Source organism: Chelon labrosus (genome assembly GCF_963514085.1).
Source record: "Chelon labrosus genome assembly, chromosome: 6".
Lineage (NCBI taxonomy): Eukaryota > Metazoa > Chordata > Actinopteri > Mugiliformes > Mugilidae > Chelon > Chelon labrosus.
Window position 1 is genome coordinate 20,723,910 of NC_140342.1, and position 16,974 is coordinate 20,740,883.

General features: G+C 41.8%; 1 protein-coding gene across 1 annotated transcript; it reads right to left on the reverse strand.

Annotated features, from left to right (window-relative positions):
- Positions 1–232: 232 nt before the first annotated feature.
- Positions 233–16,102, reverse strand: vapal (VAMP (vesicle-associated membrane protein)-associated protein A, like). Its single transcript, XM_084546055.1, has 6 exons — positions 15,877–16,102; positions 9,715–9,867; positions 8,542–8,645; positions 7,267–7,347; positions 3,534–3,713; positions 233–1,324 (listed from the first exon to the last, which is right to left on the reverse strand). Exons 1-6 carry the CDS (start codon positions 15,932–15,934, stop codon positions 1,169–1,171), a joined length of 732 nt encoding a protein of 243 aa, XP_084402181.1. The 5' UTR covers positions 15,935–16,102; the 3' UTR covers positions 233–1,168.
- Between the last annotated feature and the right edge of the window lie 872 nt (positions 16,103–16,974).

The window sequence follows — 16,974 nt, forward strand, 5'->3', positions numbered from 1 at the left end:
AACCTCATAACAAAGCAGATGTCTGAGGCTCGGGAGGATCAGATTTTCTAGTTTTGCGACTCTTGGCCAACGACGTCGATTATTAGCCGAGCGCATTTAAAAACGCACATAAGCGTCCTTGTACAAAAGAAATAAGAAGAAAAAGCAGCCTTGGCGGGAATACTGACGGGAAAAAAAAAAAAAAAAAAAGCCTGGCTCGCAATCGCAGCATGGTCGATTTGTGGCATCGAATAATGAACGTTCGAGGGAGACACATGAAAAAGGACGGCTATGAAAACCACATTTTCCATTTTTATTTTTTTTTCTCAATGCTTAATACCATGGGACAGGATTTTAAGAATGGAAACCTTATTTTAGTCAATATTTGCCTCAGAAGGAATATATATATATGCTTTGTATAATAATAATTATAATAATAATAATAATAATATAAAGTCTGCATTGGTGTTGTGAGGAAAAGGAAAGGACAAATGTACAAGGAGGAGGCACCTATAATCCCAAGCTGGGCCTGAACATTCCAACACAAGAAGTAGAAATTACAAACTGAACAGATTTACTTCAGAGGCGATCCAGCAACAGGTAGCAAGGTCTTTTTGATGGAAGTTCTTTCCTTTTTTTGTTTAAAAGGATTAAAACAACATTTACAAGACACCTAACATTCCATTCAATTCCTATTAAAAACAACAGAGAGATTGAGAGAAAGAGAGAGAGAGAGAGAGAGAGAGAGAGATTGAGAGATCATCTCAATTATTATTATTATTTACTGCTTCTTGTTTCAACTCTAGGTGCACCTTCCATGTTGACTGATAGTAACTTTCATTGTCCCACCACATTAAACTGTATGATCCGGCCGTCAAAGAAAAAAAACTAAAAGAAAACAGAACAAAAAAAAAAAAATAAAGAAGAGCTTTTCTTTTTGTTGCCTTCCTTTACGTAACTCTCTGTGCGTTTTAACTGTGTGAGATTGTAAAAAGGCGACGCCTTCGGATGATGCTGTACAGATGTGTTCACTGTAGGCCACACTACCAATGATATGGCAAAGTCAACAGAAAGACTTCTCGGGGGTTTTTCTTTTTTCGTTTTTTTTTTTTTTTTTTTTTTCAGGCCTTTTGAGATTCCAGAGCCGGGGCGGGGGTGGGGGGGACACGGCTGGCATGCATCTCCCAGTCTACAAGATGAACTTCCCTAAGAAAAATCCAATGAAGATGGCTGCTATGACGACGAGGAGGGAGGGCAGGGAGGCGGTGCTGGCTTCTCGGCCGAGGAGGCTAGTTGAGTTTGATGTCATGTGGTCCGAGCGGGGCATCTTTCTAATTCCTTCGTCCTGTAGGAGAGAAAAAAAAAAAAAAAAAAAAAGAAGAGGAGAGATGTTGAAGTGATGAATACAAGACTGTTTGAAGTGATGAATACAAGACAGGAATGTTTGCAAGCACTAAAAAGGCAACGGGCTGCCAAATGTTAAATGAGCAGACTTTTAATTCATACTTGGACTCTTTAACAAGCAAGAAAAACATTCAGGTCCAGGTTTTTGTTGGTAGTATTGTTGGTTTTTGACACTTGAATTACAACACCAAACTGAAGAAGTATCCTTTCTGTGAATGGAAAATTATTCTGGGGATTGTGTTTTGGACTTTTGTTTTCTTGGGCTTCCCACATGTTTGTTAACTTACTGCGTTTGGTCATGAGTATCACATTTAGGTTTCAAGACTGCAGACAGATTTCACGTTTGGTAGCACTGCTTCATACAGGATTTTCTTTCAGTTCCTTGATAGACTACCATAATCTGAATCTGGAGTCAACAGTTGCACCAGGACTACTTTTGTGCACTTGCGCCACTGCATCTGGCAGATTTTGTCTTGCTGACTGATGAAGGAGCAGGAGTTACTGGAACCTTCACGTTGTCTGTCCTTGGAGGAGTTTGCTCCCTTTAATAAGCAGTCTGCATATATGAGCGTACCTTTACATAAATGTCTCTCAGGAGCAGGGGTCGCGTTAATCGGTCAATGACGGAAAAATGTGTAGGAAATCTGTCATTTTGACTGATTGCAATTCACATCCCAGACCACTTGGTGGTGAGTGAGCACATTAACTGGCTTTTGTCTCTCTTGATTAGTAGTGTAAGAGTCGGTTAAGAGTCGGTTAAGAGTCGATTCTCTGCCGGCCCAGTGAGTGGCTGCAGACTCTCGGTTAAGCAGGGATCCACGAGCAGCGGTTATGAGTCGGTTAAGTTTCGTTTCTCTGTGTGTTGTGCGTAAGTGAGTGAGTGTCTGAGTGCCTTAGTTTGCTAGTGGTCAAGTCGGGTAGTACGTTTTGTTTCTCTGCCGAGTGTAAGATGTTTGAATGGTGCCGTTAATTGATTATATATCAGACTCAACTGAGCCGGTTAAACAGACTCTAGATTCATGATTCTTGAGTCGTCTTTGATTGCCGGTTATATGAACCGAATCTTTTTTTCCCACCGCTATTGAATATGTAATTGTTATCATTTTAAAAGAAATTAAAGTGACGGGTAAAAATGGGTTATGACGGGATGTTTATGACCCTGTCAGTCAAAATGAGAGACAACGAAAAAAAGTCTAGCACAACCTCTGCTCAGGAGTCATGGTTTGTTTCAGGTGTGGTGGTGTCCCCTAATTTCCCAGTGGAAGGGGTTATCTTTCTCATTGTATCCACTGTCTGAGCTGGGCGAAAGCATTCCAGGCTAACAGATCCAGAAATTTGCTAAATATTATGAATCGCCATTCAACATCCAGAGATCCAGGGTGCTGAAGTTGTCCCAGGTGGACTGAGACAAGTGAATGGTGCCTTTCTATACCGGATTAGGAAGTTCCTTGAAGCTTAATGGCCCTCTGAAGAGACTAACAGACCTAACTGGGCTACGTGAGCATTTAAAAGATTCAATAATCTCCAGGCAGAAGGACATGAAAAACACCAAAAGCCTCGTCCTGAAAGCCCCTACTGTGTCCAAATTTCTGTGTAATCACATTATGCCGTCCTTCCTTCAGGTATGCATGAAATTGAGAAGAAGTGCAAAAGGATGGTCAAGAACGTTAAGCTACCAACTCCTGCGCAGCCAAAGGTCTTTATCTGATTTTATGCCCTTCTTTATTTGGCAAGGTTGGCGACTTTTTTTTCCTTGGTTACATTTATTTTTAGTAACACTCAAGTCAAAAAGTCAACTGTGTGGTTGTTGTGGTGATCTAGCGTATCCTTCTTTGCTTCTTTGCTAGTTTACTTTAAAAGGAGGTCAGACTCATTTAAAAAAAATAATAAAATATGGTTTAGCGGGTGCGTTTTATTCTGCTATAATTACCATCTCAAGAAGAAAGAGACATTCTGTGGATTCTAATCAAATTATGGAAGCTTGAGGATGATTGATGATGATTTTATTTCCCCTTTGAGTCATTTCTCTCTAGATTATTCGTCATTCGTCATTCATCGCCTTGTATGCTTTCGTACTGGACACAGTTTAGTTGCTTTGGGGGCAAAATGAACCATTAATGTGAAATTTACAATGAATCAACAGGTCTAACCTTTAATTGTCGGTTCTCCTCAGTCAGCTTGTTCATCTCAGCTTGAAGCCTCTTGCACTTCTCCAGCACCTTCTTCATCTCCGTGTCGTCCAGCGAGGCAGCGGCGGGCATGGAGGCGGCCGTCGGCTCGGCCTTCATGGAGTTCATCACCGGGGCCGTCTTGGTCGCCTCCACGTCATTCTGACAAGGAGCGGAAGAAAATGACTGAGGTGAAATCGTGAACGTCCCCGAGCAAAGCGGGGAGGTTAGCCTCTAGAGCTGCTAAAGAAAGGCAGCCTTGTCCGAGGCCCAGAAGCTCACAGCGTCAGATCAAAGAGACCAGGGAGGAAACAAGTCAAGCTTGATGTGGCTTTGTTTTGTGGGACAGACAACATGACGACATGGAGAAACAGAGGGCTGCATTATAGAAATACAACTACTGTACTGTAGATGAATGCTGACAATCAATAAAAGGGCAGGATATGATGTTATTATTATAACCACATCCCCAAAGCAAGCGTTTATAGAGGCCCATTAAGGCCCAGATATATGTGAACCAAATTTTACTACACAACCATAGAACAAGTGGACGTCCCGTCATAAACCAAGAGGACCAGGACAGAAACACATTCAACAGTGTCATTTTAGGTTTTGTAAGATACACTATATTACCAAAAGTATTCGCTCACCTGCCTTTACTCATTCTATGAACTGAAGTGCCATCCCATTCCTAACTCATAGAATTCAATATGATGTCGGTCCACCTTTTGCAGCTATTACAGCTTCAACTCTTCTGGGAAGACTGTCCACAAGGTTGAGGAGAGTGTTTATAGGAATTTTTGACCATTCTTCCAAAAGCGCATTGGTGAGGTCACACACTGATGTTGGTCGAGAAGGCCTGGCTCTCAGTCTCCGCTCTAATTCATCCCAAAGGTGTTCTATCGGGTTCAGGTCAGGACTCTGTGCAGGCCAGTCAAGTTCATCCACACCAGACTCTGTCATCCACGTCTTTATGGACCTTGCTTTGTGCACTGGTGCACAGTCATGTTGGAAGAGGAAGGGGCCCGCTCCAAACTGTTCCCACAAGGTTGGGAGCATGGAATTGTCCAAAATGTTTTGGTATCCTGAAGCATTCAATGTTCCTTTCACTGGAACTAAGGGGCCAAGCCCAGCTCCTGAAAAACAACCCCATACCATAATTCCTCCTCCACCAAATTTCACAGTTGGCACAATGCAATCTGAAATGTACCGTTCTCCTGGCAACCTCCAAACCCAGACTCGTCCATCAGATTGCCAGATGGTAAAGCGTGATTCATCACTCCAGAGAACGCGTCTCCACTGCTCTAGAGGCCAGTGGCGGCGTGCTTTACACCATTGCATCCGACGCCTTGCATTGCACTTGGTGATGTGTGGCTTGGCTGCAGCTGCTCGGCCATGGAAACCCATTCCATGAAGCTCTCTGCGTACTGTACTTGGGCTAATCTGAAGGTCACATGAAGTTTGTAGCTCTGTAGCAATTGACTGTGCAGAAAGTCGGCGACCTCTTTGCACTATGCGCTTCAGCATCCGCTGACCCCTCTCCGTCACTTTACGTGGCCTACCACTTCGTGGCTGAGTTGCTGTTTTTCCCAAACGCTTCCATTTTGTTATAATAGAGCTGACAGTTGACTGTGGAATATTTAGGAGCGAGGAAATTTCACGACTGGATTTGTTGCACAAGTGGCATCCTATGACAGTTCCACGCTGGAATTCACTGAGCTCCTGAGAGCGGCCCATTCTTTCACAAATGTCTTGTTTCACAGTCTGCATGCCTGAGTGCTTGAATTTATACACCTGGGGCCAGGCCAAGTGATTAGAACACCTGATTCTGATCATTTGAATGGGTGAGCGAATACTTTTGGTAATATAGTGTAAGTGGATGTGTGGCTGTAACTGAGGCCATCAAATGGACATCTGTCTTCATGAGTTGTATTAATTTAGGCACCTCAGAAAAGGCACCTCAATACAGTAATCAGATTTCTGTACCAGTAACAAAATCATATTAAACATGTTTTTAATCCTTTTGCCCCCCCTCTCTCCCTCCGTTTCATTCCTTTCATTGGATTTAAAACATGGCTTAAACATAAGCAGCCATGCAACATATTTGCCAAATTACAATCATGTGCAACTGGAAAAAAAAAAAAGATTTTAGATCAAGAGCCATCTGACTGAAGAAGAGACAAACAAGACAATAAATAGACCACAAGGACCTGACTGAGGCAGATTTCTTTTTTTAAAGGGACTGGTACTGAAAGGCATTTCTGGTTTTTAAAAGTCTGACAACAATACGTCGACGTATTTTCCAACATGAAAATCATTTAACAAAACTGTAAGCAAGATACAGCAAACAATAGATGATACGTTACAGCTGAAAACTTACTTGTAATGTAACATTAATGTACTCATACCTACTTTGGAGTTGTCTGACTGTAATAACTGTTGACATACATCCCAATCAATCTACTGACATTTGATTCCAGCTCCTCCTACACTTTACACTACACCCCCATCCTTTAAACATCCACACTCATCATGTTACACATTACATGCATGTTGCACGTACCACAGCAGAGAGTAGATACTGTGCTAATTCAGCAGACGACATATCCACACTGTGGCTGCTAAACTTAAGATAAATCTAGCTGGAGCTGGTTGCATTTTCACCTGAACAGCTCTGCTTTTCTAAATCCTGATTACTCTAAAGCCTCATTTATAGAGGTAGCCAGTGTTCACTGACTTACCACTTAAGTAAATTCAAAATAACAGAAACAAACACGAACTAAATCCCATCTTTGCACAGTTTACGAAGTACTGTCCTTCTTTCAACACAGCAGAACCACGGTCTTTCATCCTTGTGGGATATTTGGGCGCTCAAGAACCTCTAAAATGTAAAATGCTTGAACTCGTCTTGGGGTGGTTCAGCGTACGCAAGCTGCAGTGTTGTTTATGGAGTGTGTTTGGCACAGTCAACTACTCAGCACTCATTTCAGCTGTTTACTCCATACCCACATGTTTTAAGTCATTTCTCACCTTGAAAAAGTTTCACACCAGCTGCACTTGTAATTCACACCATCGCACTCGGGCTCGATGAGGGCACCACAGGTGAAGTTAGCAGCTAAAATGCAAAATGCCGTGCAGAAAGGAGACGACCAGCAGCTCCCACAACAAGCAGATGCATGCTAGATAATACTGCATCCGACGATAAGAGAACGACAACATCAGTGTCGCTTACGTGTTTCACACTGATCTTTATTTAAGCAGCATGGTATGAAGATGGAATAAAACGAGTGATCGTTTAACTGTGGAGCCGCCTTTGCAGTCATTTACAACCTTTTCTCAATCGTCCGACTGTAACACAATTATTGTTTTTGTGACCTCTGAAAGCCTCGACTGTTGATGTTTCGCCCTTTGAAACACCTGGATCTGCTAGATGAACCACTTACATGACAGTAAGGAGTTTCTCTGTCTTCCTGCAGACCATTTGCAGAAGTGACTTGACATCACATGACAAAAGTATTTTAAGGCGAGTCTTGGAAATAGCACTACACTATAGAAATCTATAGAGTCAAAGACGAGGTTTTTGCTTCCGCAGAAAGCTAAGGTTTTCTGTCAGTTCTCAAAGTTCGGCTTTTAAACATACGTCTTTAATCAACAAAACTTCAGGTTATGATTATTCATAACGTGGCTGTTTTTAATGCACGGCAGCAGTTCTTACCACTTTATCGTTTTCAGAAGGCAGCTCGAAGACACATCTCAGCTTGGAATCCATGAGATCATCGGGTTTTGCATCTTTCCACTGGTGGAGATGAAAAATGGGCATGTTATTCATCAACTCAAACTGCTAGCAGCTGGACTCCATCCACACACACACACACACACACACACTCTCCAAACTGCCTCACAACATCCACACGCAGCCTTGAATCTATAGACATTAAATAAACACAGGCAGCTTCCAGCTTTGTCTCAATTTCCATCATAAAATAGAGTCAAACTTTCACAAGTGTACCTTTTCCCACAGATGTTAGGTTAGTGTTTTTAGAATGACAATCTATGTAGTCACGTCCCAAACTCTTAAAAGTGCTCATGAAGCACATAACTGCCATTTCATTGTGTAAACATTACAACCTGTTAAAAGACAATGGCTTAAAACAGATTTGGGGTAGCTTGGCTAGAAGAAATGCATCTGATAAACTAGTGGACAGATTCCAGTCAGACCTTTGTTCCCTCCACTTCCTGAATTTTAAGACTCTTTTCAAGACAAGCCAGTTCATGAATGGTATGTTTTACTGGCTGACCGAGCCTTTGCTGTCCTCTGGTGGACAACTGGAGAACACATCTCAGTGTGTTTGAGGTTTAGCTTCGACGATGGCCTTGCATGGAAAGTAATTCAAGGCAGAATGGCCATGACCCTGTCTCAGTGACTGACTTTATGTTTTTTTTTAAATCTAAATTAAGCTGTAAACATAAATAAATATAACTAAGAGTAATTGAGACCTCTCTACTGGGAAATATCAATAATGAGTCCTGTAGGTCAAAGAGTAAATGTGGAGGTCATTTGTCCAAACACAACTGTTTGTCTATTTTAAACTGTTTTAACAGGACGACAGATGAATTCTCAATAGAAAGACCTCATCTGAAAATAGGATTATAAACTTTATTTAACATTATATTGAATTAAGCTTACACTGAGTAGTCAGAGCTACAAGAAGTAAGCTGTCTCTGTGCCAACAAAAAAAAAAAAATACAGAGACATTTAAGTTTTGACATTTTTAAGCCGTCTTTGGTTTAAAAAAGGAACTTTATATATAATGAAATCAAGCTTTATGCATCAACAGCTGTGTTCATTGATACAGATGTGGACTGATCCGTATTTACGCTCCACACACATCTAAAATCAGTCACAAGTCAACTCTATAGCTGGAATTGCATCAACGTTTTTGGCACAAAACTTTTTAAAGAATGTATTTTTTTGTTTTAATTCACTCACCAATGCATCCATGTCGGAAACATGTGACGGGGCGAAAATCGTCTGCACCATGAATTTGTGTTTACTTTTCTCGTTGGGGTCATAGTCAAAGGGCTGTAGCATGACTGTGAATGAAAGGAGGCAAAAACAAAACATTAATACGTTCCTTGTGCAATGATGAACACAATTTTGTTTTATTTAACCCGGTTATAATCTCCAATCCAATATCAAGAAGACAATTACCCATTTTTCCTAATTTAATTCAGCCAATAGACATTACCAAAGTAATTGTTTACTTAGAGGGGATACTGCACCCAGTGCTTTATATCAAAGAAATACTGGCACGACAAAAGCAAATCTGAACATAAAAATCAGTGAAAACTACTCAGAATAAGGCGTTACTGAAATTAACATGATGGTAATACGAGTTTCTTTTATGGCCGTTCCATTAATACTGCTTCTTTTACACTAAAGTTTTATATAACAAGTTCTATTTAAACTCAAATCCAATATTTCTGTCACTCCACACTCCTCTAGTAGACCCTTACGGCCACTCTTGCATAACTATTGTAATAAAATTAGGATTTTAGCCGTTGGGTTTTGGGCTCAGACGCACAAACTTTTTTTGACCATACAACACAGTAGCCTGTAGTTTTAGCCACGTGTGTCGTGTACCACTGGTGCTACAGAAAGCTCATCAGCAGCAGTACAATAGATCAAAAAGCTGATGCTTCACTCAACACAAAGGCCCATTAAAATGTATTACTGCTTAGATCTTCAACCCAATTTAAAACTATACATTTCCTTGTCTTTTGTACCGTCTCTTGGCAGCATGCTAACTTAGCCTTGTGTTACAGCCACTAGTATCCGTTTGAACTAAAATGTTGAATGTCAGGGCCCAGACGCAACATTTACCAAACCAATATAGAGTTTTTCTAGTTACAGCAACACTCTCTAACCTGTGTACAGGTCTGTTTGTACCCAGTATATTAAAACACACTCTGGCCAGAGGTGGAAATGGGACCGTGCGAATGAAACTCACAGCTTGAGTCTTTCACACCTTAGAATGAGGTTGGATGACTTGCACCAAACTGTGCTACATCCTTCTGACCCACTTTCCATCAGCACCAACATTTTCTGAGCTAAACCCGGAGGGAGGAGAGAAAAAAAGACAGATGACAAATAAAATCTTACCAGAGATGATGACAGCTGCTCCGGCATCGATGACGCCGCTGTTTGGCCGTACACAGTACCTGCGCGGCGCCGTCGTCTTCACTTTGAAACACACTCTTCTATCAGAAGGGTTCTTCAGTTTGAGGTTGGTGGTGACTACATCTGTGAAAGGACCTGGCGGACACGGAAACAAAACAAGCGCGAGAGAATTATTATTAGTCGTGTATTTTAGGAGTACGCTCTGCTTTGATGACATAACTACCTGCTGCTGCTGCGGCTTGGCACTGTAAAGGAGACACTACATTTTCCAATGAATCGCCTAAAAAATTCGCAATCCCACATGCTTGCGTAGTGAAAATGGGGGAAATTCAATATTTCAAGTTACACCTACTGCCCTGGCAAACAGACAGGCCTGCAGTGTTTCGGTGCCAGAGTTGGAGAGCACCTTTAAAAAGATTAGCTGAAAAATACTGATTGGTAACTCAATTAGATCTGCATGGTTCAGAAGTCTTATTGAATAAGGAGTTCATTGGCTTGAAGCTGGATAAAAGGACAGTTATATTAGTATCGTATTACAAATACTGGGGCGAGACGAGGAAACGGTAGGCGGCTTAACACTTCTGAGTTGCAATATATACACCAAGACTCTTCCAAGTGCATAAAAAGAAATATTTACCTATTTTTATATTATTTTATATTCTAAATATGTTGCATTTTTTATTATTTTTGTTATTTTGATGATTTTCAACCTTTTTGTGAAAGCAAGCCTAAGCAATTCACCAAGACTACCCCCACCCGCTGCATACGTCTCCATAAACGAGGAGCCAAACCACCTGAATCAATTTTGTTTATTTCCAGGCAGCTAATTTCATATAGATGTCCCATGTTGATATTGGAAATTAAGGTCTTGCCCCGCTCAGGTCATACATCAGGAGATCAATACTTAGCTTGCCATCTTGTGACAGAGCTGGTTTCGAATTAGGTCCTTAACCACGGTCAGCACCATGCAGCTTTGATCAGTCCGTCATGTCGTAAACACTACTGGATGCCAAGTCAGAGGTATTCCAAACTCGATCAGCGAAATTAGTCTGGGAGCCAGGACAAAACAAACATGTCCCATGATGTATGGTTAGCCAGCATCAGGACATCTGTGCTATGGGTGATGTCTACTAATTCCAATTGCAAGTGGTCTAGGTTTGTTTTAATGTCAAAGTCCAATGATATAAACCTTGGTTTTATGGGATGTGGGGTACCAATGAAACAGGGGTTAGGAAAAATGTGGGGCTTGACCACCAAGGGAGCGCACAAAGTCAAAATTAGCTGATATCACCTGAAGCAAGCAGATTCAAACCCTCTGAATTTGGACAAAACTTTTAATTTCCCATTTGTCAGACGACTCTAGCTACAAGGTGTACACATGTCACCGCACTACACAGGGACAAAACAAGTTGTCAAGCAATATTGACTGCTTCAGACTAGTACAGCTTTGTTTCATCCTTGACATTCAATCAATCGATGGATAAAAAGCTATTCTAAAAGCCAAATGATAAGTGATCATGAGACAAACTACCCAAAAACTGTCAAGATCCAATATTTAAAGGCATAAATTCTACAAAATAAACCTCTTAGACACTACATATTAAATCAGGCATCACTTTTGCAAACCTCTAAACTTTCTTCAGTGTCAAGTAACTATAAATTATTTATAACCCATTCAAAATACGGGAGAAAGTAGGAACATTTAAGTATTTCTTTCTACTTTTCTGTTCTTTTCACAGCCCGGCTGGAGTCCTGGAGTGCACAAAGCCTACATTTATCCTTCCTTCCTTCACACCCAGTGCTTGGAGAGATAAGAAGCAATGCATGACCAGATTGCAGTGGCTCCACCCAGCTAGAAGGTAGCATGTGGAGTTAAGGGGCGATTGTTTCCAACACAGGTGTGTCACAAAGGCATTCCTACAAACCTGAAAAACTTCCCGTCACAGACACAATGAAGCATCTGCCATTTCTATACGTAGCCTCTGCTTTCGGTATCTTAGCTTATTGGTCATCACTGCAATTAGGGTAACAAAAGAGGGTTACTCCACCTTTATTGACATGAAGTTGTATAATGTTCCTCAAGACGAAACGATATCCATTATATAATTTCAGCCGTATTGATCACTCCCATTTATTTCCATCTACGCCTTTTGATGCACAGTAAATCAACTTCCAAAGGGCTGACTCAGTACGGGGATGCGATTGCAAAATTATGGGTTCCTGCCATCAAATAACAACGGCATATTTGACTTAAAAATTAAAGTAAGCCGGTCATGGGGTGCAGATCAAAAAGACACGGCAGACAAGGTAATAACAGTCTGTCATGTGCTTGAGATCGTCAATCATTCCCGACAACTCTCAACGTGCCTGAGCCACGTTCGAGTGGTACAAATGGGAAAGGGACGCTTGTTAAAGGAGGTAGAAACCCTGACACACTTTATTTACTTAACAAATAGTAAGTAAATAGTCAGACTTCAGGACAACCAAGTAAAGGCTTCTACAAATAGACGCTGCACTTTGTGTGTTTTATAGAATAATACTAAAACCATCGCTGAAACATTAGAAACCATTGTGTGCCTCACATATACACCCACAGGCCCTGCATCCACCACCTAACTCCGAGATGCCACCTCTGCTGGAGCAGCGTTAGCACAGTCTCTCTCTCATCTTGTTGCATGTATGCTGAGTTAGGGTCCCCCCAGGCCAGTCCGATTCTAAAAATACCGTCCAAGGAAAGGAGGGCTGCCCCCTCTAGCTTGCTGGAGGAATCCCAGCAGAGCCTCTCAAAACGGACCAGCTCTCCGATACACGCAGACCGATTTAGCCTCGGGTCTCTGTGACAGTAAAGGAGCCGTGGTCAGTCTTCCTTCTCCTCATGTTGCTTCTCAGCGTCAGAGCAGGAACCATTTCGCTTTCCTCTGTATTCCTCGTAGAAGTACAAAAAGCTTCCCAAATGAAATGATTATTCCTCTTCCAAGTTATCGGATTAGATCAGATTTTACCAATGAATGTTTCAATTTGATCTTAGTGAAGGAAAATGATGAGCTGCCAAAGAGAAAATGTATTACAATAACAATCTGTGTACAGACTCGTGCCTCCATACACAAGTGAATATAAATCACGACTATTCAGTTGGTACTAGAAGTGATAAAGCACTTACGTAGCTTAAAATGTGCTTGTTATCCTACGACTAAGAAGAAACGCCACAATATTTGCAACCAATCTGGATCACGACTTCTGTTTTATATTATAAGCCTGGGGTTCAAGAACCAGGTGTAGGATTTTCTTCCATATGCCTTAAGATTTCACATTATGATCCTAAAATAACAATGCGGTGATGATCAGTTCACGACGGTCAGTATCACCATCACCGCTGCCAAAACAATACGCTGGCTTCCGACGCAGTGTATACACGGGGCAAAAGTTGAATCCGATGAGGGGGAAAATGTAAACCGTGTGACCACGCAGAAATCAGAACTAGTCCAATTAGGGCAGAATTTCTTAATCGGGTAAAAAGGGAGAGGTCCATGATAAGATTATGACAGACCATGTCTCTGCCATCAGATTAACTGTCCATATCAATTTAAGGTTCAGCAGAGGAACAGACATTCATTTATGTATTTAGGTGCAACTCCTGACTCCGCTTTTAGACCATTTATGTACACAAAACGGCATGACAGCTGAGCAGTGCGACTATATAAAAAAAAAAAAAGTTCCCTTTTCAGCACCATGACTGAAAAATTGGATGATCGGCGTCATCATCATCATGGTGCCATCGACCCGTCACCCAAAGCAAACAGACAATTCATCAGACGCTGCATTTATCAGTGCTAATAAGTGGGGATGTCTTGATTGGTATTGGGGGGGCCAATCAAAACACTTCAGCGTGTAGCCATGCCCAATCTTTTCCAAACTTCAAAGCCTAAACATATCAGCTGTCTAGACATTCTTTACATAATTAGATTTCTGATGTACAGCCTTATAACGCCGGTCTATTTTTTGATTTAGCATTTGTTGTGACAATCCGAATGTTCAAGCTGAGCAACACAACAAAGAGCTATTTAAGTATCTTAGCTGGTTATTTTGTTAAAGTAATCCAATTTCAAGTTATGCTGTAAAATGAAAGCTTCGAGGCAGGTATTTTTTATTTTTTTTTTTCTTCTTAATGCATTGGACTGATTTTTATGTTTATTGCACTTAATAGAGTTACAAATACACATATGATCCAGAAGACCACAAGTTAGATAAGGAAAAGCCTTTACGAATGACACAGGGAGGCAATTTTGTTTATTTACAAGCATACATAAGAACAATAATGTGTAAAAAAAATAAAATAAAATCAATTTTGGATCAATTGGATCGGCCAGTACTTAGTATTAGTCTGACTGGGGACAAAAACATAAAAGCTTGATCAGGACAATATCTACTACCTATTAACTAGCTGGCTTTAACTCAAAATAGCTTTAGTTGATCTCCTACTGTATCCCCTTGCATGTTCACTGGCTAGGCTTTTATCATTATAAAACTTTCTACATGTTGCAGGATGACAATTCACCCCTAAAAAGGTTATGCATTAACACATATATACAAAAAAAAGAGAAGAAATGCTGACCAGTTTAAGTACAGAGTAGGTTTATGGCTTTCTTGCGTCTACTCAGCCCCTGTTATCATCAGGTGTAGGCTCTGAACTCTGTTTAACAACATTACGCACAGCAAAACATGTTAATAACTACACCCCACCCAAAGGGTTGCTCTGGTATTTGAACTAGTGTCATTCTTAACAATCGTTCCCAGTCCAGGTCATGACCAGCGTCTACACTCACACCTTGTCCCAACAAATAGTTAGTGCCACTTCAGCAACAACAATAGGCTGACAGATTCTGGCTTGCAGGACAGTGGCACATTCAGGAACAATAAACCAGTGTCTTATTCGCAGTAATGCCCGCAGCAGAGGCAGGGATTAGTAAGTGGGACAAATACAAGAAATACCGAGAAGAATTCTGGGTCAAAATGAATAATGATGAGGAGGAGAAACAGCTCATGTGTTGTGGGGTTGTTTCACACCACCATGGCCTCCTCTTACTAGACTACACTGACATCAGCACAGCACACACAGCTTATTGCCACCTCATTCACTTGCAGTGGTCACAAGAGAGCAACAGTTGGAATCACACAAATGCCACAAGGTTAAGCTCCGTGTAGGAGTTTATTAAATGCCGGGGCCGAAGCTGAATGGGCTGCTGCCTCAAGCGAAACAAAAACAGTTTATTGTTGGAGGCGCAGCAGGCAATGCTAGCTACACCAACTTTTGCATTAGCAGGCTAGCCTAGCTATCGTTAGCCAACAGGTAACTGACACATCACTGAACGTTATCGCTAACAATAAAGCGAGCAGCGGCGACGCTAACGCTTCGGTTTCCTTTGAATGGGTTTCGTGGGAACAGCAACATTGCCGCCCAAGACACGTTTGCACATTTTAAATTGAAGCGCATACAGTTAGCGGGTTAACTACTGTTAGCCCGACGCTGCTCAGAACTCGAGTGTGTTGTTAAGGTTCCAGTTGGTGTCAGTTAGCCAAGTTTGTCATTCAATCTGTCAGTCAGTTTACCAGCTTTACGGGACAAAGTACCCGCCATAGCCGTGTCTGGTTATATTTGTCGCTAAAAAAACAAGCAGTTTATGTCTTTGCATATAACCTCCGGCTTGGGAGGTTTCAAGGAATAAGCTGAGCCCCAAGGCAACAACCGTTTGCTGTTGCTAACACCGCTAGCAACAGTGCAGCGGCTAATGCTCCTACTAAAGTGCGGGCATTAGCATACATGCTACGTGATGCGTTAGCTTCAACTCCGTCTAACAAGTTGCCCCCACGATATTCGCCCCACTTTGCTAGAGGTTGCCAGCTGCCTGGTGGTTGAATGGCAGGGTCGTCTACATGCATGCCACGCCGGCTTTCCACGTCACTACATTGCGGGGCTAAAAGCGGCCCGTCCTGTTCCTGGCTAACTTAAAATGGCGGTGAACGCTAGCTAGCTCGCTAGCAGCGAAATTCGCTTGAGGGAATGTGAAATCACTCCACTCCTCGGGTGATTCTTTGCCGCTTACTCGCCGGACATTTGCCGCGTCGAGAAACGTTCAGGCACCTTACCTTTAAATCTGAGGTCGGAGGGAGGGTCGAGGATGAGGACCTGATCCAACTTTGACATTTTAGCTGAGGGGATGCACTTGATTTCGGCGTCGGGGAGTAACTGACAAGTGGAAATCCTAGATCCCCTGCCACTACTGAGTCAAACGCTGACTGAGCCCTGCGAGCGAGCATGTGGCTACAAATACTTGAACGCGCGAGTGCACAACCCTGTTGCGCGTCCTCGTGGCTCAGCAACTGATGTGATTATGGTACAGTAAACTAGTTATACCTGCTGCGTGTACACTGGGATACTTAGCAGGACAAAAACAAGTTATAAACTGGCTCCTGTTTTGACCTCCTCTAGCTGACTGTAAATTACTTGATCAGTCTTTATGGTTTAATTAACCTCAGAACAACCTTAACGTGTGTGGACGCTGTTTCGAATTGAGGCTTTTGATAAGAATAACTACATTTTGAGAATTAAATAATTGTGCTGACCGGCATTAAGTTTGGAAATAAATTTAAAGGCCGTGCTTTCTGATGGGTTAACTGTGCAAGGTGTATTTCCAGGTCATCGCCTTATGAATCAAGACAAATTTAATTGTTGATGGATTATAATGTAATTCTTTCTCAGCAATTAACTTCTTGTGTAGTTGGGTGGTTTTCCTTCTAGCCCTTTTACACATGAAAAACCAAAAGTCATCTGTCAGGCATTCGCTAATCAAATCAAGTTGTGATAGAACGACCGTAAAAATATGTCTTTAACTGCTAAACACATGGACTGTTTTCCGATTACTGCTGTCAACAACTGCAGCCTAACTTTGAGATATACACTGATCAGGCATAACATTATAACCACCTTCCTAACATTGTGTAGGTCTCCCTTGTGCCTCCAAAATAGTTGTGACTCATCAGAGAATGGACATGGACCTTCTGAGGGTGTCCTGTGGTGTCTGGTAACAGGATGTTGTTAGTGGGGGGCCATTGGGTCCTATGGGTTGAGGGGAGCGGCATCTGTGGATCATCCCACAGATACTTGTTTGGGATCTAGTGAATTCGGAGGCCAGGTCAACACCTTGTGCTGTTCTTCATGTTTTTTTTTTAGTTGTTCCTAAAGCA